Here is a 22,396-nt window from a genome sequence, read left to right on the forward strand (position 1 = left end):
TAGAATACCGAAAACACGATGACGCCAGAACCAGTTTCCGCGAACAAGATTTCACTGGACATACCTGTGTTATTCGACGCCAAAACAGTGAGTGCACTTGAAGATACCGGCGCCGATTACTCTATTCTTAGTGGAAAACTGGCGAGCGTTCTGAAAAAAGTTACTTTTGCCCTGGAACGGGGCACCAGTTCGTACGGCAGGTGGCCACGTCGTCACACCGCTTGGCCTATGCACGGCCAGAGTAGAAATTCGCGGTGCTGCTTTTCTCGCCAGTTGTCTGGTTCTACGTGAGTGTTCCTCCCGCGATTTAATCCTTGGGATGCACTCCCGGAATATGGCGCCATTAGTGACCTCCGCGAGCGCTGCATCACTTTCTCGACACAAAGGGCAACACAGACCGACGCCATTGGACACAGATCCGCACTTCGCGTTTCGGACGAGAGCATCACGATACCGCCGCGTGCGAGTGTTATGGTTGCGGTCAAGTCCGATAAACTACAAGACGGTGAAGTCATTGTCGAAGGCAACATTTCTATGTTGCTGGCATAAGGTATTTGGGCAGCGCGAAGCCTTGTGGAACTTCGTGAAAGCCAGACAACGGTCCTCGTTACCAACTTTACCTTTGAGCATCGGCACATTTTTCGTGGCACCGCCATCGCCTACGCCGAACCATCAACGGACATCATCGAGTGCTTTGCTCCTGAGGTGGACACAGACGAAGGTTCGCTCAGAGACATCGAAGTAAACTCCGAGCTTACGGACGACCAAAAGAGGGCACTGCAGGAACTCTTGAACGAATTCAGCGGGTGCTTCGCTCGGGCTACTAAGGTGGGCCAAACGCCAATCACGAAGCCCCGAATAACTACATCCGCCGACGCACGTCCCATTAAACAACAGCCTTATCGTGTCTCGCCGAAAGAACATGAGGCAATTCAAGCCCAAGTCAAGGAGATGTTAGATGATGGTGTCATTCAGCCTTCGCACAGTCTGTGGTCCTCTCCCGTCGTTCTAGTCAAGAAAAAAGACGGAACGCTTCGTTTCTGTGTTGATTATCGACGCCTCAACGATGTTACCAAGAAGCACGTGTACCCACTATCGCGTATCGATGACTCGACAGGTTGCGGCGAGCTAATTATTTTTCGTCTCTCTGTCTAAAGAGCGGTTACTGGCAAATTGAGGTCGATGAACGAGAGCGCGAAAAAACTGCTTTCGTCACTCCAGATGGCCTTTACGAATCCAGAGTACTTCCTTTCGGTCTCTGTTCGGCACCAGCAACTTTCCAGCGAATGATGGACACCTTTCTCGCTGGTCTTAAGTGGAAAAGCTGCCTCGTCTACCTTGACGACGTGATTGTTTTTTCGGCGACATTTGACGACCACCTGAAACGACTGCGGCAAGTTCTCGAAGCCATCCGATCGGCTAACCTCACCCTTAAGCCTCAGAAGTGTCATTTCGGCTACAAGGAGCTGATGTTTCTCGGACACGTGGTCTGGGCGGAAGGCGTTAGCCCCGATCCCGCGAGAACTACTGCTGTAGCCTCGTTTCCAACACCGACCGACAAGAAAGGTGTCCGACGCTTCCTGGGCCTTTGCGCATACTACCGGCGTTTCATCGAAAATTTTTCGAAGATGGCGTAGCCGCTGACTCGCCTCACGAGGGACGATGTATCGTTCGTCTGGTTTTCAGAATTGTAACTGATCACCACTCGTTATGCTGGCTTGCAAATCTCCGGGACCCTTCTGGACGATTGCCACGGTGGAGTCTACGTTTGCAGGAGTACGACGTGACCATCGTGCACAAGTCGGGCCGCCTACACGAAGATGCTGACGCACTCTCGCGCGCCCCTATCGACACTACCGACCACGACATTGAGGACGACGGCGCTATCCTCGGGGCCGTAAGCGTTACTGATTTGTCCACAAGGCAGCGCGCAGACGACGCACTACAGCCTATATTCGAACATCTGGAAGGACGAAACCCAACCATACCCCGGCATGTCACTCGAGGATTGTCGTCTTTTTGTTTACGACATGGCGTCTTATAAAAGAACTCCACTGCCACCAACAAGACCTACCTTTTGGTCGTTCCAGCAGACCTCCGTGCCGAAGTTTTGTTCGCCTGTCATGACGAGCCTCCGCCTGGCCATTTTGGTTTTACGCGAACGCTTGATAGAGTGCGCAAATCCTACTACTGGCCTAGACTTGCCGAGTGTGGTAAGCGGTACGTCCAAGCCTGCCGTGAATGCCAGCGCCGAAAGTCGCCAGCTGTGAAGCCTGCGGGATTGCTGAATCCGATTGACCCACCTGGCAAACCTTTCGACCAGGTCGGCATGGATCTTCTGGGCCCGTTTCCATTGTCATCTTCTGGCAACAGGTGGATAATCGTCGCCACGGACTATTTAACGCGATCTGCTGAGACAAGGGCGCTGCCTCGAGGCACGGCTTCCGAGGTTGCCCAGTTTTTCAGACAGAGCATCGTCCTACGGCATGGCGCCCCTTCGCACGTCATCACAGACCGAGGCAAAGCCTTTACAGCACAGTTCATTGAAGACGTTTTTTAAACTCAGCTGCATGACCCATCGAAGGACAACTTCCTATCATCCGCACACAAACGGCTTGACCGAACGACTGAACAAAACGATGACTGACATGCTGTCTATGTACGTAGACGTACAGCGCAAGACGTGGGACGAGATACTCCCTTACGTAACGTTTGCCTATAATACTGCTACGCAAGAAACAACACGCTTCACGCTCTTTTACCTCGTTTACGGCCGTGAAGTGCAGACTATGTTAGAAGCAATGCTGCCGTGCGACAACATCGATCATCTCGACCTCGCCCAAGATGCCGAACTTTTCGTGCAACGCGCGGAAGAAGCCCGTCAGCTTGCCCGAGTGCACATAAAGCAACAACAGAACATCGATGCGCACCGTTACAATCTCCGCCATCGACATGTTGAGTTCCAACCTGACGATCAAGTTTTGGTCTGGACTCCCGTGCGCCGCAAAGGACTATCCGAGAAGCTTTTGAGTCGCTACTTCGGACCTTACAGAGTGTTGCAGCGAATTAGTGACGTGAACTACGAAGTCCTTCCTGACGGAAGTCAGCCTCCCCGACGTCAACTACCGCAATCTAAGATTGTGTACGTTGTGCGGTTGAAACCCTACTATAGCCCCTAATATTCGACGTTTTCAGCCGCTTCAGTTAGTTTTGTGGTTGCTCGTCCATAAGTGCCCTGCGACTATATCGCACACCGCAGTGATTGTGACTATAGCCTATGTGTTCGTCCTAGACCATCTCGGCGCTCTCAGGTGAAGCCTATGAATGATTTCCTTCTTTTTTTCTTTTTTTGAAGAGGGGGTAATGCCACATGGTGTGGCGCAACAAAATACTGAAGAAGAGGAGAACGAGGTTCGTCTCGGCATCGCGCGTCGCCGCTTGCTTTTTCGTAAAGTGCAACCGCCTGTATCATAATTCAGCTTGTATACTCCAGCAGGGTATACGCGACAATATCATCTTGGGGTAATACGTATGCCACACATTTACTCCCATTACGCATTCACGGAACCAAGCAATGCGGTTAAACATCTTCAGTCCTTTCGGCGCCAACGCCCTTGCACTCCTCCAGGAGTACACAATCGCTCCATTAAGCTATGATTAATGATCACCTACTAATCGTGCTATCCAAGACAATAAACAACCTCATTTTGATTAAAGTACTTGGCAAGGTATGTCTTTATGATCTCAGTAACACCAGCTTTGCTTCCAATGACAACTTGTGCCTATGAAGTGACTATGAAAACGCGCTTCTCAATTTGCAGCTGCAGCATTTTGGAATAATTTCCTTAACTACTTAAAACAATTTGTATCGTTTGTTACATTTAAGAAAAAAACTTGTCCTGTTTGTAGAAGATAGTTGAGCTTATGCTCCCCATGTTTACTCCTTTCGTTTTTTTGTGTGTAAGTAATGTTTAATAGCTGTGCTTGCTAGTTGCTGCTAATGTATCATCCCTGTTGCTCACTCACTTCCCTTCATGCACTTTAAAAGATGAGGTCGCTTTGCAGTCTTGAGCTATGGGACTTCCTTCTGTAGTTCATGCTCATGTGTACTACCTTTGTAAATAATAAGCGTTATCTTGATACTTTTCTAAATATTGAAGTTATTATGATTTACTATATGATTCGTTCATTTATTTTCTTAATTAATTAATATATCGACGATTGATTGATTGATTGATTGATTGATTGATTGATTGATTGATTGATTGATTGATTGATTGATTGATTGAAGTAGCCGAAATTAGTTATGCTAAAGATGTTATGTGCCAGATTATATTTTAGCTTAACTTTTAACTAACAAGGAGGCATGGTTTATCATGCGCAGTTTAAGAATCGCGTCGAGAGTAACTTTTTCTGAATAGATGCCAATCTCATTTGAATGTCTCGTGTACATTCACACATAAGTGTTTTGTAACGAAATAAGTATTTTCTATTTTCATTAGAAGATATTGTTCTAAATACCTCATACTCATTGTTTCGAAACTGCAGAACTAAATTTGAGGTGAGCCAGTTGACCTTTAAGATAAGAAGCGATCAAAGATACAAAAAGCACTTCACACGGGTTCTGGAGCCCCAAGGTGTAATCGCGAGAGTAGCCTTTACGTGCCTTGTTGAACGGTGCTTTCACATGGTAGAGCTTATTTATTACAGTAGTTTTGGCAGAGCTTTCACTGAATTCTCCTGCTATAGTTATAATAAAGTAAGACTGAACTCAAGTTCGTCTAGTTTAGTACTAGCTGCTCGGAAAGGAATAACTGAAAGAAACACTCCTATAAGAACGTGTAGCAACAGCACTGAATTAATGGAGCCAGGCGTCTAGAGGCACACAAGCAACAATTGCCAACAACGTATACTTCTAGTCGCCCGTATTTGAGACGGCAGCACTATATAGGTCCTACTAGCGCAGAAAGGTCAGGTGGTGGACCCTGAACGTAGTTAATGACGCTGAGAGCAACACGCGGATCCAGTTTGGAAAACAAAAGCCTGGAATCGTTCCAGCCCTGAACCGACTCTTGAAAGGCAAGTTTCATCATATACCGCGTGTCCCAGTTAAGCTCTTCAGCTCGCCAGGTGTCCCGGCCGTGTCCCAGCCAAGTCATTCAAAGAAAAAATATTTAAATACAGCGTGCAAAATACTATTATAAGACCTACACCGATCAGTCATCAAAGGTTTGATGTGCAATACCTTTATGTTTTTATTCTTATCATTTGGCACTCAAGCCCAGACACAACCCGGCTGCTTTTATAACAATTCGTTGATATCGAGAAAAGAAGATGGCAAGCTCTCATTTGCAGCTCTCTGTGGATAGTCTTTGAGGATTAAGTACACCAGCAATCTTTTTTTTTTCCAGGGAACACAACATGGAGACCTTCGCAACCATACCAGGCCGTAGGCCTTACCGGCAGATTATCGACGGCGTGCCTATGTGCCCTTGGCTCGTTACGGAAACTTTTCGAAAAAGCCTCAAATTTCGTGCCGCCAAAGACGACGTCGTGCAAGTCACATATCCCAAAAGTGGAACCCATTGGGTTCAGTACATTACTCAGATTATTCTCGGGAAAGCCGGCCCGGCCACTGGATACAACGAGTTGACCCAGAACTTCCGCAGCATCGAGTACACCGATAGCGCCGACTGGAAGCCCGCCATGCCAATGAGACTGTTCTTCGCTCACCAGCCACTTCGCCGCGAGGTCATGAACGCAGCGGCCAAATACATCTACGTCGCTCGCAATCCATGGGACGTATGCGTCTCGCTTTTTCGCATGATCACGGACGTCAGCCTGTACCAGTTTGAGGACGGCACTTTCGAAGAGTTCTTCGAAGCTTTCATCGAAGCTGACTTGGGCTACGGGAGCTACTTTGACCACGTGGCAGCTGGTTACGCCTTGAAGGACGAACCCAACGTGTTCTTCTTCACCTACGAAGAACTTAAAGCTGACACCCGATCCACGGTTCTCAAACTGGCTCATTTTCTGGGCGACAGTTACGGCAGAGCTTTGGAAGAGGATGACAAGAGGCTGCAGAACATTCTGGAATGGTCCAGACCCCAACATATGAGAAAGACGATGGTGATTGACTTCAAGGCTAACAAGGTACCGCAGTGGGACGAACTGTTTGCCGTCAAGAAGGCCAGCAGCAAGCAAGGGTTCGAAGGAGACAAGCAGAGGTACGCCGTGGTGAAGGAAGCCAGGGTTGGGAGCTGGAAGGAGTACTTCACTCCAGAATTACTAGCCCGTTTCGAGAAGAAAATACAGGAACAAGGGCATAAAGCTTCTTTCATGGAACTGTGGAAAGGCATTCGCGAAGAAGCGATTTTATTGTCTTGCAATAGTGTCGAATATATGGCGACAGTGTGCCTGAGTCTAGAAATTTGGGGGACTCTATCAACGTCAGCAAACTGCACCGAAGATACACTAACCAGCTCTTTATTTATGGTGTGTATCAGCAGGAAAGAGACGCGGCAGGTTAAGCATTCCCTTTGACCTATCAGTCCTCAATTTTGTTGAATATTGACATTTCTTCCTCTATTTTTTTCATTGGTTTACTGCCACCCAAGTAATATTGATCATTATGTCCTCAGAACGGTATCTATTTGAAATGTGGTGTCTTGTCCTATAATAAAACACTAAGGCTAAGTAGTGGTGAAAAGCAATAAAAATATGACGTTAAAGATTCTAGTTTATCCACATAGCTTAATGCTGTAAACTAACACTATGCTAAGCAGATTGTCACGCGTGCGTGTGAAAGGCGACGAAGCGATTCTTCGGGCCCGTTATGCAGAGGTGGACATCGCACTTGAATGGCGTCATACTCCTCACTGTTCTCTGTGGTCCCTTCGTCAGATTGTCCATCGTCATAGGTGGCCCATTTTTCGTCTAATGAGTCCCAATTGCATTCGCCGATGTCTACAAGAATAACCTCTCCCCCGCACCTCACCTTCATCGTCGTTAACCTCCTACACCAAACTTTTACCTAGTGCGTCGAACATTTCTGGATCGCCCATACGCGAACCTGTTTATCGGGGTCCAGGCAGAATTCTAACCTCTGAAATGGGCAAAATAATAAAGCAGCATCTGTAACAAATAAGAAACCGCATGCAACATATTCAGATCACTTACCACTTTGGTGTCCTATATCAAGTATGTACGGAAGCCTGCACGTAGCCTACTGCGGGCATTGGCTATGTAAGCGGGAAAACATCTGTCTACATTTAATCTCCTGAGCATCTTATAAACAACACACGGAATTATGTTCGTGGCCGTAGCAGTATTTAGTAAGTAAAATATTAAGATGCGCGCTTACCATTGATGTCCTCCTTTCTTCCATACATTCTGGTTTTACCTCTGCAGCGTTGCTAAAATGAAAAAAGGACATTTCTGCCTATACTGATGTAGGCCTTCAGAATCGCTGCAGTTTCGTTTCAACGTCGTAACTATTTCGGTCGGCATTTAAAACTGTTTTTTCGCGTTCGTTATAGTATACATGGGCTGAACGCATACTACTAGTGGACGGTTGAACATTATTGTTCCATTTAGGAATACGATGTTTTCGACTGCCGGATACGCGGCATTCTTTTTCTTTTACGACGACATAAGTGCAGCCTACGAGCGCGTGATTTACGTTCTGATATTAAAACATGGATTTCTGCGTGCCAAAACGAAGATTTGATTGTGAGTCACACCGTAATGAAGGACTCTGGAATAATTTTTACCACCTGCGGTTCTTTAACGTGCACTGAATGCACGTTATATGGGCGTTTTCGCATTTGACTTGCATCAAAATGCGACCGCCGGGGCCGGGATTCGCTGCCACGCCCTCACGGCTTAGTAGCGCAACGCCTTAGCCACTACTTTCACCACAGTGGGTCGTGCACGTATTACGTGGCTTAGCAATGCTTCTTTCAAGTGTACAGAAGTTTTGCGGCAATTCAGGTTTTCTTCCCATCGAGCCAATGCGGGCGATAACTCATCGATAGTTTCGTACCGTTCTCTCTAGCAGACAGCTACTTTGTTGCGATCACGAGCGACGCTAAACCATTTAACGGACAGCATTTCAGCCGCCGTAGTGTCCGTTTCGGAATGAACGGTGCGCGCGTCAGCTACGCATTGCAAGCAATGCCAGCCCGCTAACACTTCACCTAGAGGCGACAAGAGTTGCAAGTTGCGACGGGACCTTACGGTGCGCCGCTAAAAGGAACACCGCGACACCACTGAGAATCTTCCGTCTTAGCACCGCCAGTAAGCGTTGTTGTAGTGCGATTTACAACTTCCAACCGGTAAACTCCCTAGCCATAATTTTTGTTGTCAGCGCAGCCGCATAGTATATCGCTGCAACACTCTTCTGATCAAATGGCCACTGATTCAAAAAGACATCATGGAATGAACGAAGCAGTGTGAACACATCCCAACAATACGGAAATCATATTCACAGCTTTTGACAGGCCTGGTATTGCATAACGATTGACATTCGCAGAATACAATTTCATGCTCTACAGAATAGTTGGGGAAAACAAGAGGAAGGCGGTAGATAAAAACTCAAGACGATGAGCAAAACGAGAACAAGGTAAAATGGGAGCCAATGTTTCGACAAGTGAAATTGTCTTTTTCAAGGCGACACATGCTTTCCTCGCCACAGTATATAGAGGTAGGGTTCTTCTAAAGAGGAGAGGGGCTAAGGCACGTGGGTGCAGCAACGACCGGAGGGGTGTTAGCGGTGAGGGTGTAGAATCGCTATAAATGGGTGCTATGCACAAAGCCGGTGACACTGCCGTGTGCACAGCACCCCTCTATTATCTTCTTCGCTGGAGGTCGTGGGCTATCGTCTCTCTGTAAGAGATAATAAAAGGAGCGGCAGAAACGGTGCTCGTGAAAAAAAATTACTGAGATGCAATAAATACATAAATAAAACAAATATAAACAAAGGGAGAAAAAAAACCACTATGAGACCAAATACAAATAACTAAGTGTTGTTGCCTATAGCTTAAAACTTAGCTCAGCGAATAGATTCCAAAGCTCTCTTTGAAATGTTTGCATCTAATGGTGGCAATTTCTTGTACTTATGGATATGGTATAACTCTGCATTTTCTTCTTGTTCCGAACGAAGATTTGGCTGTAACACGTAGAATTTAAGTTCGACAAAGTTATGTCCTGGTTCGTTGAAATGCCCGACGACAGCTTTGGGAAGCTTTCTAGCTGCGTCCGCACAATATCCCTTTAACCTAATGTTCATTGATTGTCCCGTTTCACTGATATATTGCTTCTTACAGAAGGAACATTCAAGCATATAAATCACATCAAAACTTGTACAAGTAAAAAGGTACCCTTACAAAAAATGTTGGACATCCATTGACTTTCAATCGATATTTCAATGTACCATCAACAGAAAAATTGTGGAAATTAGTATTTTATGGAGGATTTGTTGAGAAGGCATAAGAAGGTGGCTACCGCGAATCCATTGCATTTCCATTGGAGTATTATTGTGTGGTTTTTCCATGGGGTCTCCATTGTATTTAATTGTGTTGTTTTTTCATGCGATCTTCATTGGATTTCCATGGTATTGTTTTTCCACTGGGTTGTCATTGTATTGCGCTGTATCTTCATAAAGTTGTCATTGCATTTAGTCCTCATTGCAATGACTTCATGTAAAATAGTGCATACCCCAGCTGAATATGAGGTGCAGCCAGCAGTAACAAACAAGAAGGCATATGAAAAGGCATGGTCTTACTTCATTTTATATGTCTCGAAAGAAGCAAGGATAGGCTGTTCTTGATGTACAGAACACTTGCTCCCGCAAACTGAGCAGGTGTATCCTGAAAAACATATAAGTAAATGAAACAATGTGCAGCTTTAGCAAACAAAATTAGTAGGCAATAATGCTTATTTAACCCACAAAACTAAGTAATATATATCTGCTAGAAGCTTTCATGTTTAATCCATGTACTACTGATGTTCTGTTAAAGAGCTATAACAACATTATGATGAGTCATTGTAAATGTGGCAAGAGCTTTGTTCGAGCTGCTAGACAAAATGTATAGAACTAAATGAGCTTCTATGCATATTAAACTAGCTTCATGCTCGAATTATCTACCTGAAAATCCTGTAATATTTTTGTTTTTTCCTTGATTATATGTTATTACAAATAGCATTACACTTCAAATTATCTCATGGTCACCATGGCAATGCAAGGCTTGAATATAGCACATGAAAACATTGCATCTGCAACGCAATACTTTCTGTCACTCTTTAATTGGTTTAAGAGAAAACAATCAGCATTTTTAAAGTAGGTGGAGCCTGCTACTTACACATCACAGCACTGCTGGTCAGACATGCGGCAAATGAACTAAATCACTTCCATGCTCAACATGACTGTCATACGAATCTGATGGGGCTCTTGCTCTCTGTGCATTATCTAAGTTCCTGCTAGACTGAGGCTTTCATGCAACATATATATTTGACACTTTGTAATAGCAATAAGCGCCAACTTAACCCTAGACGTCTTGAAAAATGCTGCAGGCTTTTCGTAGTAAAGAAAAAAAGCAATAACATAGCTAGCACATAGCAAATTGCCGAGCATATTTTAAAATGTGCCCTCAGAAGCAGCTAGCGCTGAAGTAGAGCTAGGAATATATGTGTGCTATCTGGCCAGCTATCATCATGAAGCAGAACACTTACATCTGACATATACACTTAGAAAGACATACACAGGCGCCAGAGTGCAACTACTGCTGTATTGCTGAAAGACCCATCTTTTGTAGTCTCTTGTGAAGCCTACATGCTCTGATGGCAATGAAGTGTGACGAGAGCCAGAATAAAACACACAAAAAACACAAACAAAGATGACATTTTTGGATTTCCATTTCATCAATAATCAAAGTCCAAGATAGTAGCATGCTTCTTCAGAGAACGACACCGAGGGGCAACTGATACACCCATCTTTCCATTTGTCAATTTCTATTGCTTCAAGACTTTCCCCTGTTTGTTTGTTTTTTTTTTTCTCTGCGCACAGCTTTCACCTTTTTCAGGATGGGTTTGCAGTCACAATCCTTGCAATGAAATGCTAAATGATATGAATCTTTAGCTGTGTAGTGATGATTGTGCTCAGTTAATCTCGTATTCAAGGACCACCCTGTCTGCCCAATGTATACCTTGTTACAGGACAGAGGGATCTTATACACCACTCTCTCTGTACAACTGACATAGGGCTTTCGGTGGTTGATTACACAGGCACTTGTTCCTTTTTTGCACCATTGACCTTTTTGCACAGGCTCGACAATCACACAGGTGCGGAAAACACCACATCAGCGCCAGTCCTTTGACCTATCTTTCGCAGATTCTGGGAAATTGCGTGTACATAAGGCATGACCAGCTTGTCTTGACAGTCCTTGTGACTGCACGTGGATCCGCTCGCCTTTTTTGTCTTCTTTAGTAAGCATTCTGCAACTGATACCAAGAGCTTCGATGGATACCCGGAGCTCCTGTCCTGAGGCAGGTTACCTGGTTTGTTAAGCATGTTTCACATGTGTGATGACATGTTTTTTGCAGTGCGTTGAGAAAGCGAGACCACACAATCACCCTCTTCACAAGCCTTGAATAGGCCGAATGGTAGGAAAGGACAACTTTATTGCCCCTTGGCTCATAAGATCAACATATATGATCAGGGGATACATACGCACCAAGATCTAAAAACCTAATAAAACCGCTGTATGTAGCTTATGCGTTAGTAACAATGACGTGAGACATTTAAAACACGCTGCCTTGGTGTGTATGTTGGTCTTATGAACCAAGGAGCAACAAATCTGTCCTTCCATACCAATCGGCACATTCAAAGCTTGTGAAGAGGGCGATTGTCTGCTCATGCTTTCTTAACGCACTACAAAAAATCATGCCTTCACAAATGTGAAACGAGCTTCACAAACAAGGTAACCCGCCTCAGGAGCTCTGGGTATCCATCGAAGCTTTTGATTTTTTGAAGACAAGAGAGCGGATCCACTTGCAGTCACAAGGACTGTCAAGACATCGCAGTCATACCTTCTGTACACACAATTTCCCACAATCTGCGAAATATAGGTTAAAGGGCAGGCGTTGATGTGTTTTCCGCACCTGTGCGGTTGTCGAGCCTGTGCAAAAGGTGAATGGCACAAAAAAAAGGAACGAGTCCCTGTGCAATCAGCCATCGAAAGCGCTACGACACTTGTGCAGACGGAGTGGTTTATAAGATCCTTCTGTCCTGTAACAAGGTATAAACTGGGCAGACAGGCAAGTGCTTGAATATACAACGCTAACGGAGCACAATTATCACTGCACGGCTAAAGATACAAGTCATGTAGACTTTCATTGCAAGGATTGTGGCTGCAAACGCGTCCTGAAAGCTAGGGAAGTATTGCACAGGGAACACAAAAAAAAAACACGGGAAATTCTTCAAAAAAAAATGACAAATAGAATGATAGGTGTATCAGTTGCCCCTTGGTATCATTCTCTGAAAAAGCGTGCCGCTATTTGGACTTTGATTATTCGCAGTGTGGGAATCCTAATATATCATCTATATTTGTGTGTTTTACTCTCGCGCTTGTCACACCTCACTGCCATCACAGCTCGAGCGCTTCTCAAAGGGCACTACAAAATACGGGTAGTCTTTGAGCAATAAAGCACAAGGTGCAGTCCAGCGCTTGTGTATGTCCTTTCTATATGTACGTGCCAGACGTAAGTGCGCTGCTTCAATATCATGGCTCACCAACTAGCCCATCAGTATCTTTTAAGCAGCTGCGGCATTGCAGAGGCATTTCTTTCACAGTTACTTGCAGTTACTGACACTGCAGCACGTGTGCACGCGTGCGAACAAATATAAGTTGTTCAGAGGTGGACTTCGTAGTTGCCGGCTGGTTGCCCACAGATACACAAGCTGTCATCAGTGAGTGTGATCTCGTACACGATCATTGTGAATGATTGCTAAATAGCATACAATACCAGCAACATTCCTGCGACGCCTTGCTGACTGTCACCATGCTGGCCAGACATCAGTTTTAGTCATAGTCACACATAGCAAGATCAAGTGCAAATCTTTAGGTGATTAACAGAGACCCCTCTCACCATCTCAAGTGATTCCAGGGGTCAGAAGTTGGGAAACACTATTGGCAGCAGCGACAGTGGCAGCAGCGACGGCACAGTGAACACCTATTAAGCGCGTTTTTCTGCTTGCGCAGCTTTCGATGCTGGCCACCTGACATCGCGACACGCGCAAGAAAAACAACGTCACCTGAGTCATCGGGGTACCTGCGACCCTAGCGGCTGAGGCGGACACTAGAGTTCTTCGCTACTTAAAGCGTGGAAGCTTCGACAGGCGGCATCATTGGCAGCAGCGACGGCACAGTGAACACCTATTAAGCGCGTTTTTCTGCTTGTGCAGGTCAGTAATTCTGTGCTTGAGCACTTTATCTTTGGTTTTGTTGCTTTGCTGTCGCTGCTGCCACATATATTCCGTGCCTTGTGTACAGCGTAGTTTTGCGAAGGTTCTGTTTTCTTGCATACGTGTTTCAAGGTTGTTTTCAGTATGCCCACTTGTGCTGAGCTCGCGAAAAGAATCGATGAACTCGAATCAAAATCAGGAAATGGGATCGGTAAATTTGAAGAAGACATAGCTGTCAAGCTAATGGCAAAATTTAAGGCTGCTGGCATAGCTTTTGGTGAAATGAAAGAGCAGATCCGTAACCTGGTGTCGAGCGTTGAATTTATCAACGACATGGTTGAAAAACTACGCTCAGAAAACGCCTTGCTCGTTAGTGAAAACAAAGAGCTGAAACTGCAAAACACCTCACTCACTACTGAATGCCGTGAAATCAAGTTGGAAAACAGTACTCTCTCTCGCAAACTGTCTGATTTAGAGCAGTATTCAAGGATAAACAACGTAAAGATAAAAGGCATTCCGTGCACCCAAGGTGAAGATTGCAACATAATCATTCAGACAATCGGAGATAAAATTGGCTCTCCTGTCTCGCCCATCGATCTGGAAGTCGTTCACCGCGTTCCAACCAAAGATGAAAACAAAAAAAACGTGATCGCCCGGTTCTACTCTCGAACAAATAAAGCAGACTTCGTCAGCAAGGCGCGAAAAGCGAAGCTTTGCCTCAGTGACATCGGCTTCTCTGGACCAGTTCAGGACACTAAATTGTATGTCAACAATCACTTGACATCCCAGAACAAAGCACTATTATCTAAAGCCCTGTCATTAAAGAAGGCTAAGAAATGGAATTTCCTCTAGACAGATAACTGCCTGATTAAAGCCCGCAAGAGCATCGGTAGTAAGGTGTTTCGCATTGCTAACGAGTCTGACTTGGCTGTATTTACTTAATACAGCACTGTACCTTAGGAAACTTTTCAGAAACCCTCGCTAATAACAACAACAAACATGTCTGCGTATTGTTCAACTAGCCAATTAAATGAACTAAAAATTAATAGTTCATGCTCGGCCGTTCATTTCGACGCACGAAGTTTGCGGAAACACTATGACGACATGAATTCCCTTCTGTCTACGCTCTCTTTTTGATTTACCATCATTAGCTTTACTGAAACTTGGCTCTGCAATGACGACAAAAACTTATTTTCCTTCCCTTCTTACTCAGCCGAATACTGTCATAGACAAACTAGCAGTCATGGTGGTGTGGCCGTTTACGTATCATTACATCTTAGCTATAAACGTCGTCATGACCTCGACTTAAAGCTAACAAACTGTGAATCTGTTTGGTTAGAATTCAATCATCCTTTTCTTCAGGCTGATAACAGAAACTTTATTTTTGTTTGCATTTACAGATCACCGTCTTCATCTTACATTGACTTTTGTTCTGCCCTCGACCAATACCTAGAGAAACCATCATTTAATAACAAGAATGTAGTTATTATGGGCGATATCAATATAAACCTTCTGGATGAAACTTCATCTACCTCCTCCCTTTATAGCAACTGTTTTCAGAGTTACGGTTTTGAATGTTTGGTAACGCTACCTACTCGTTGTAATAAGAAAAATGAGGGCACACAACTAGATCATGCGCTAAGAAACATGACGTCACCGCCAGAGGCTGGTATCCTTGATGTCGACATAACAGACCATTACCCTATCTTTATTTTCCTCAACTCAGAGCCGCAGTCACCCACTATTTCATACTTCAGCTACGTACTGAACAAAGATGCCTTTTTGGAATCTGTGACTACAACTGACTGGTCTACTGTCCTTGAAAATAATGATCCGCAAGAAGCCTTTTCTCAGTTCTCCGCAATTTTGTTATCATTAATCGATTCACATACCGTCAAGAAAAATGCAAGAAAATCCTCTCCCTTCCTCAAAACCCTTGGTTAAATGCTAGCATACTAGCTAATATGCGGAAACGTGACAACCTATATCAAAAACCTAAAAGGCAACCTTTTAATGTCGCCCTCTCTGCACGATACAAAAAATTTTGCAACGCACTCAACAGCAAAATAAAGAATGCGAGGAAGACCTACTATGAGCACGAACTTGGTCAGTCTGGCAGCAACTCGAGACAAAAGTGGCAAGTTTTAAATTCCTTTTTGAGCAGAAATGAACAACTCTCATTTAACATCACAAACGATCACATTACATATGATCAACCATTTGAGATAGCAACAGCGTTCAGTGATGCCTTTTTTCCGGACAAACCAGTCATCAGTAGCCGTCCTTTGTCACTGAATCGTGTGCCGCATTCATTTTTTCTTTACCCTACAACTCCCCATGAGGTTCTTGATGTCATTCACAAGCTGAAAGTAACCAGCGCCGGTCTTGATAATATTCATCCTAGTAACATAAAACTAGTTGCTCATCTCATATGTGATGTTTTATGTTTTATTATCAATTTAATATTCAGGACCGGCATTTTTCCATCTGACCTGAAACGAGCAAAGGTAATTCCAGTTTTTAAGAGAGGCGATCGTTCTTTACTAACAAATTACCGCCCAATATGTATACTGCCATTCTTTAGTAAAGTGATTGAAAAGTTGACTGTTACTCGATTGACCAATCACCTGTCTAAATTTAATATTCTTTCCAATTCTCAGTATGGTTTTCGTCCTGGCTATTCAACCGACCTTGCTCTTATCTTCCTAACGGATCGCTTAAAGGAAGCTATTGATAAAGGGTTCTTTGCTGGTTCAGTTCTTATTGATTTTACGAAAGCTTTTGACACTATTAACCATCACATTTTGTTTTTAAAGTTGGAAGCTCTAGGCATAACTGGGCCAGCACTAATCTTACTACGAACCTACCTGCAGGATAGACATTACTTAGTTAAAATTTCTAATGTTTTTTCCGAAGCTAAGGTTACTAACCTAGGGGTACCGCAGGGTTCTATTCTGGGACCTTTATTATTTTTAATTTACATTAACAATCTGCCTGACTGTTTAACATCCTCACAATGTGTGTTGTACGCCGACGACACAACCATAATTACCTACGATAAAAATATTACGTTCTTAGTTACTAAACTGAATAATGACTTGGCTAAGGTTACAAACTGGTGTATAAATAATAATCTTGTTATTAAACCATGTTTACTGTATCTAATTCCCCCCAGAAACCATCTTGTTCAGTTCCACTGCTGATTCTTGGTTCCCATTTAATCCCTTCTAGCACTCATTGCTCATTCTTAGGGGTAGAACTAGATTCTAACCTCAAGTTTCATCATCATATCTCGAATATTAAAAAGGAAGTTGCTTACGGCATTCGGTTACTAATTAGAGCCCGCCAATTTTTTAACTGTTCTGCACTTGTGTCGCTATATTATGCTTTTATACACTCACACATTAACTACTCGATAATTTGTTGGGGAAAAACATACAATACTCACCTCAGCTCACTTCAAACTTTGCAAAACCAAGCAATTAGAATAGCCCCCTCTAGCCCCTATAATACTAGCGCTCTCCCATTGCTACACCGTAATAACATTCTGTCTGTCAAAAAAACTGTGATGTATAGTCTGTGTATATTTATTTTTAAGTTAATGAATAATGAAGTTCCTGCATGTATAATTTCTAAAACCTGCCTGATAAACACTAATGTCACTAGATTTGCTTTGCACAATAATCTAATTTTACCTCAGGTGCGCACCAACTATGGCAAACAATCAGTTCATTTTGCTGCCTTTTCATTGTGGAATTCCATACCACTTTGCGTCAAAACTTCGCGTTCAACATCCGTATTTAAAAACATCTGAAGAATTTTCTTTTAACAGAAACTATTTAATATTAACTTCTTTTTTCTTTTCTTTTTTTTCTCTTTTTCTTCACCCTTATTACTTCAAATATTCCGCTGTTCTGATACCTTTCTTTTTTATTAATAGCCCTATGTATTTCGAAGTTGTTTTGTTATTGTTGTTTCTACTGCTGCATTTATGGTCATGTATATTTGAAACACTTTTTTTTTGTATTGCATGTTTGGGCAAAATTACCGTTGTTCAATTCGTTTAGCTCATTTGGTTTTACTGCATTTGCTCCTTGCAATTGTATAATTTCCTTCGTTAGATTTCTTGTAACTAACTCGTAATCTTGTTTTGCATTCTCCAGTACTTACTTTCTTCCATGTTTGCTTATATTTGATTTTAATGTAGTTCAATTCGTTGCTTTAGAAAGCGCATATTTATAAATAACAGGAGGTCCCGATACAGTCATTGACTATGGGACCTCCTTGTGTATATTATTTGTTTTTATAACCTGTAATCTATAATGAATAAAATCCATTTCAATTTCACTGATTTAATCTTGCTTTGTTAACGGAATCACTTCAAATGCACTATATTGCCAAAAAAGAAAGTAAAAAAAGGGAGAACTGGCAGCACACTATAAGCGTACCTCTGTGCAAGCAATTACTGGTTCTTCTGGCTTGCTCTCAGTGTTGCTGAGGATTTTTCGTAGCCTCTTCACTCGCTTGCCAGCTTCTGCATAATGAGAAAGCAATACAACCACTGAATAAAAGTATATATATACTTCAACCATTTCAACGAAAAAGCACCAAATGCTAATTCTTCATGCAGCGAAATATCTCACACTTAATAATGAAATTTGCGACACCTTGGTTCTTTTTGTGCATCAGTCACTGATGCGTGATTTGGTGAGCCTGGCACTTAAGAGCAGTCGGGTGTATGACACTTTCTCATAGTCGAGTGAAGCCGAGAAGCCTTCTCTTAAAATGTTGCAGGTCTTCACACATGCTGCAAAGGTAGTTTTAAATTTATAAATAGGCATGTTTACCCACAAAATTAAAACAAAAGATTAACGAGTATTTTTTTCAAGCAGCAAAAGGGAAAAATCGGTACGATCAATACGTTTTAGCTTTTTTTTTTAAAGACGCTACAGTATTCAATATTCTTTATAAATTCTAGTATGGATTGAATACTAACAGACCCAAACACTGCTGCAGTGTGCTTTTTTGTTCGGAGTCATGCAGTTCCATACATAAACCGGCTAGAGGGTCTCGACACCTACACTCCCATAAGTATTACAGGGCACGTACACAAGAGCTTTTTATGTGGAAGGGCATGTTCAACTGGTTCTTGTCATGTTACCATTGCTTATTAAGTGTGGCAAAGTAGATCCGTACATGCAGGGAAAGGCCTTAAAGATCCCTTTTATATTCGCAGAAAACATTAACCAGATGGTGTAAGAATGTTGCCTGCTGTTGATGTGTCATGCAAGTTTGCACCAGCATCAGACACAATGTGCCCTGCCCTCTTCTGCAGATGCTGTGGATGCCACTACTTAAAGTATTTTATAAATGCAGTATTACATATGAGCTAGATAATGAAATGTCATCAAGAATAAGAAATGTATATAAGCGTTTGATGCTCACGTAACCGAGTGTTTCTTACTACCAGCTACGGTGTTAGGAACGTTTATGCCTAGTGCCTAGTGACTGAATGAATTGGTTGCATATTTTTTATTGCTCACTGCATATGTTTTAGGTATATTGAAATAGCAAGAACCAAATTCTTTTACTAACAGTTTTTCACAGAGCGCTAAATAGAAACGTTCAAAAGAAAGTGCCTGATATTACGACATCTTTATGACAAGGCACTTTACTGTGTGGAGAACATAAAAGTGGGAATTTGGGTCAGTCCTCCGAAGGGAAAAATAACCCGAATTTTGTGTAAAGGTTGCATCTTTTCTCTCTCGTATTCAGAGGCTTGCATGCCCTTATAATTTTTTTTCTCTTTGTTGCACCAAGGCATGTATGTATAGTAACACCGGATTAACATGTCTTTTTCTGTGATACGCTAGAGCTTTAAGTAAAATTTTGTTCTTTAAAATATCCAGAGTACATAAATAATTTCGCAGAAATAATTTTGCGACATGGAAAAAATATCCGTGGCTGAGAGAGAAGCTCGTGGGGTCGATCACATGCGCTTTAGGCATTTTTTTCTACTTTTTTACAATACCGTGGCATTCGATTCGCGAACGATCAACTAGCCTGTTTTATAGGACGATCCGCGTTTATTACACATGACACGATATCGGGCACGACATTTTTGCATGATTACTTGATGACGATCCGCAAATTCGATGGTCACATAAACGGCTGTGGCATGGGCCCTACTGCAACGGTAATACTTAAAGCAGGGTCAAGCAAGTTAAACATTCAAATTCTGTGATATTACTATCCAAAGCCACGATCTCATTACAAGGCACGCCGCAGTGCATGACTGAATTAAATTTGACCACGACCCCAATCTTTAACAAGTACCCATGTGCAAGCACGAGCGTTCTTTGCATTTCGCCCCATCGAAATCCGGCTGCCGCAGCCGGGGTCGCACGCGCAGCCTCAAGGTCAGTGGCGCAACACTAAGCTACCGAAACGGGTGGGGACGAGCATTAAAACACAGGAACAGGCGCCCTTAAGTGGTTTCGTGCATTTCAGTTCGCGATAAACGTGCCTACCATGTAGTAGTGACGAATAGGCCAGGCTGCTAAATACACAGCTTAAACAGACGACATGACCCCACCTTGGCGCATGATCGACCGAATGAGCATGCAACACGCTACACATGCACCCGGCATCGGCCCGCACAATATGTCTTGAAAGACCGGCGCCGTGCACCACGCGTGAATCAGACATTAAGCTCGAAGTGGTTGTGACTAACACGGCACGAGCGCAGCGGGCGCTAGTCTGCCCGTCGTACACCCAGCAACAAAAAAAAGCGCCCTGCGACTTCTACAACACCATTCAGAACGTTGCCGATCAGTTATAGGCACCTGACACTGCCCAGGCGGCGCATCTGAGCAGCGATCGTCAGCGCCTCTTGCGGCACCCTCCGTCAAATGTGACACTGACGGACCACGCTACTCAGGCCGCCCCCGCGGAGAGCCAACGTGGTCGCATGTTCATACTTGTTTTAATACAAACAAATAGCGCAAGTTTTGCTGTGTGGCTTCAAACCGATTTCAAGATTAGACGGTTGGATACGCCCTGCCATTCGTCGTAAAGGCGAAAAGCTCTACGCTGCCGGACACGTTAACAGCGTGAAAGAAATCGCCGGTGTGACTGTGCTGGCGAAGTGTCACTCGCAGCAAGGCAAACATAACTACAGCGTATCTCTGGGCGCGAGTACACTCAACTATCATATTATGCTTTGATTAAGCAGCTAAATTCAGTGTGCAGGCATGGCTGAGCTTATTAAGCGTTAAGCGTAGGTGTTCTTGGCCGACCATTGGATTTACCGTAGTCTAAACGTGTTCTTCCGTGGTGCCATTTTGACACGCTTGCAAAGCCTTACTGGCCACGAATGATACGCTCCATATATTTTCGAATTACTAAAAGGCTCTTTTAAACAACTTGCACAAAATTGTACTTCACTGCTATGTTCTGCCAAGCAACCGCAGTACTTTGTTTACAACTGCCGAGGCACCGGCACGACCTTGGGCCGCTCCGGCCGCCAAGACTCGGGTGACGGTATCCGGCAATCTGAACCGAAGCAGAGCGGCACGGTGTGAAATTTAACAGCCACTCACGCAAAGCAGAACACCTGCAGCCACCACATCAAAATAAATAGCTCTAAAGGATATGGAGAATTTACAAAATATGTAAGTCGGCTTCCCGGCCAGACTCTTTCTCGACCAAAAACGTCAGTCTCCTGACTACAACACTTTCTAGTGCGATCCTCCAGAAACAAAGCGCGAGCACTAAACCTTTCTAAAGATTCCTTTGAAATCATCATGTCATCACAGTTCCCCCAATCCCCCCACGGACAGCTAATGTATTCTTGCCACTCAAGAGCTTTGACTAGTGCCGAGCGTCCACAGATTAGAGGCGTTTGGAGGAAGTGTTAGGTTGGAGCAGTACTTTGCTTTACCAATCCGTGGTGGAAAGTCTTTTGGTTGGAACTTATTTTCTCGCGGATGCGCAGAAGTTCGCACATTGACGATTGATTGGCCACCAGATCGAGATATGTAGCCAAGGTAATCATGCCGAGTGTTTTAACGCCACTTAGTTTCAATCGCTGCGTCGATCCCTTGCACTACTTAATGTATATGCTCAGCCATATGAGCACATACAATTATCTGCATCTGCTATGAGTGTGTCTAATTCCCATGAAGATTAGAAGCACAAATTGCTTACAATTTTAGCGGCACTCAAATGTAAAACTGATATTTCAGAGCATATGAAAAAACATGGATGTTAAATATTAATCCGGCTTACTGCAGCATGACCTGGTTCATACTCCACAAGGAAGCTTTGGCACATATGACAATAAAATTAAGTAAATCAACGAGACATGCATCAGTGACATGCATCGTGCTCCAAAGGTAATAATAGATCAAAAAACGAGCATATAGGAATTCATCCTCAGTAGGCAAATCACAATGAATTGCTTCGTAAGACTATTAGGAACAATAGTTTTGTGCCCTATTCAATGCACATTATAAAAAGCGGTGTTCAAGCTCCATGGCGAAGTTACAAAATTTACTTCTTGCAGCTGAACAAGGCCGACCGTGCCTTGAGTGGTGGAAGCTGCACTTGTCGATACGAGGCCTCGTGAAACTGCAAACACTGTGCAGCAGTTGTCATATACATCAACGAAAGTGAGGACGTGTGCACAACATCACAACCACAGCAGTGGGGGCGGCCGCCAAAGACGTCATTTATTAATGAGAAGGCATCTATTGAAGAGCTGTTTGGTGGTAAGAAAATTTGTGACAGCATACGCATATGTGTATTGCATCTTTTACAATGTTGTGTTTTTGTAAGCAGGCATACAGCACTTTCCAAATATGCAGAAATTGTTTCTTGACAGACAGTGAAGGGGAATCGCGTGGGATATAATCAATGCTAATGCACTCTATG

General features: G+C 43.6%; 1 protein-coding gene across 1 annotated transcript; it reads left to right on the forward strand.

Moving 5' to 3' along the window:
* The first annotated feature begins 5,421 nt into the window (after window positions 1–5,421).
* LOC126524249 (3-alpha-hydroxysteroid sulfotransferase-like) lies at window positions 5,422–13,280 on the forward strand. The gene is made up of 2 exons (XM_050172579.1): window positions 5,422–6,252; window positions 13,260–13,280. The coding sequence occupies exons 1-2, from the start codon at window positions 5,422–5,424 to the stop codon at window positions 13,278–13,280; spliced, it is 852 nt and encodes a 283-aa protein (XP_050028536.1).
* The last annotated feature ends 9,116 nt before the right edge of the window (window positions 13,281–22,396 follow it).

The sequence above is a fragment of the Dermacentor andersoni genome, chromosome 3 (assembly GCF_023375885.2).
Source record: "Dermacentor andersoni chromosome 3, qqDerAnde1_hic_scaffold, whole genome shotgun sequence".
Classification (NCBI taxonomy): domain Eukaryota; kingdom Metazoa; phylum Arthropoda; class Arachnida; order Ixodida; family Ixodidae; genus Dermacentor; species Dermacentor andersoni.

Coding starts and splice junctions, on each gene's coding strand:
- LOC126524249 (XM_050172579.1), top strand. CDS start 5,422: ATGGAGACCTTCGCAACCATACCAGGCCGTAGGCCTTACCGGCAGATT. Junction 6,253..13,259: donor CCGTGGTGAAGGAAGCCAGG/GTTGGGAGCTGG, acceptor CTGCTTGCGCAG/CTTTCGATGCTGGCCACCTG.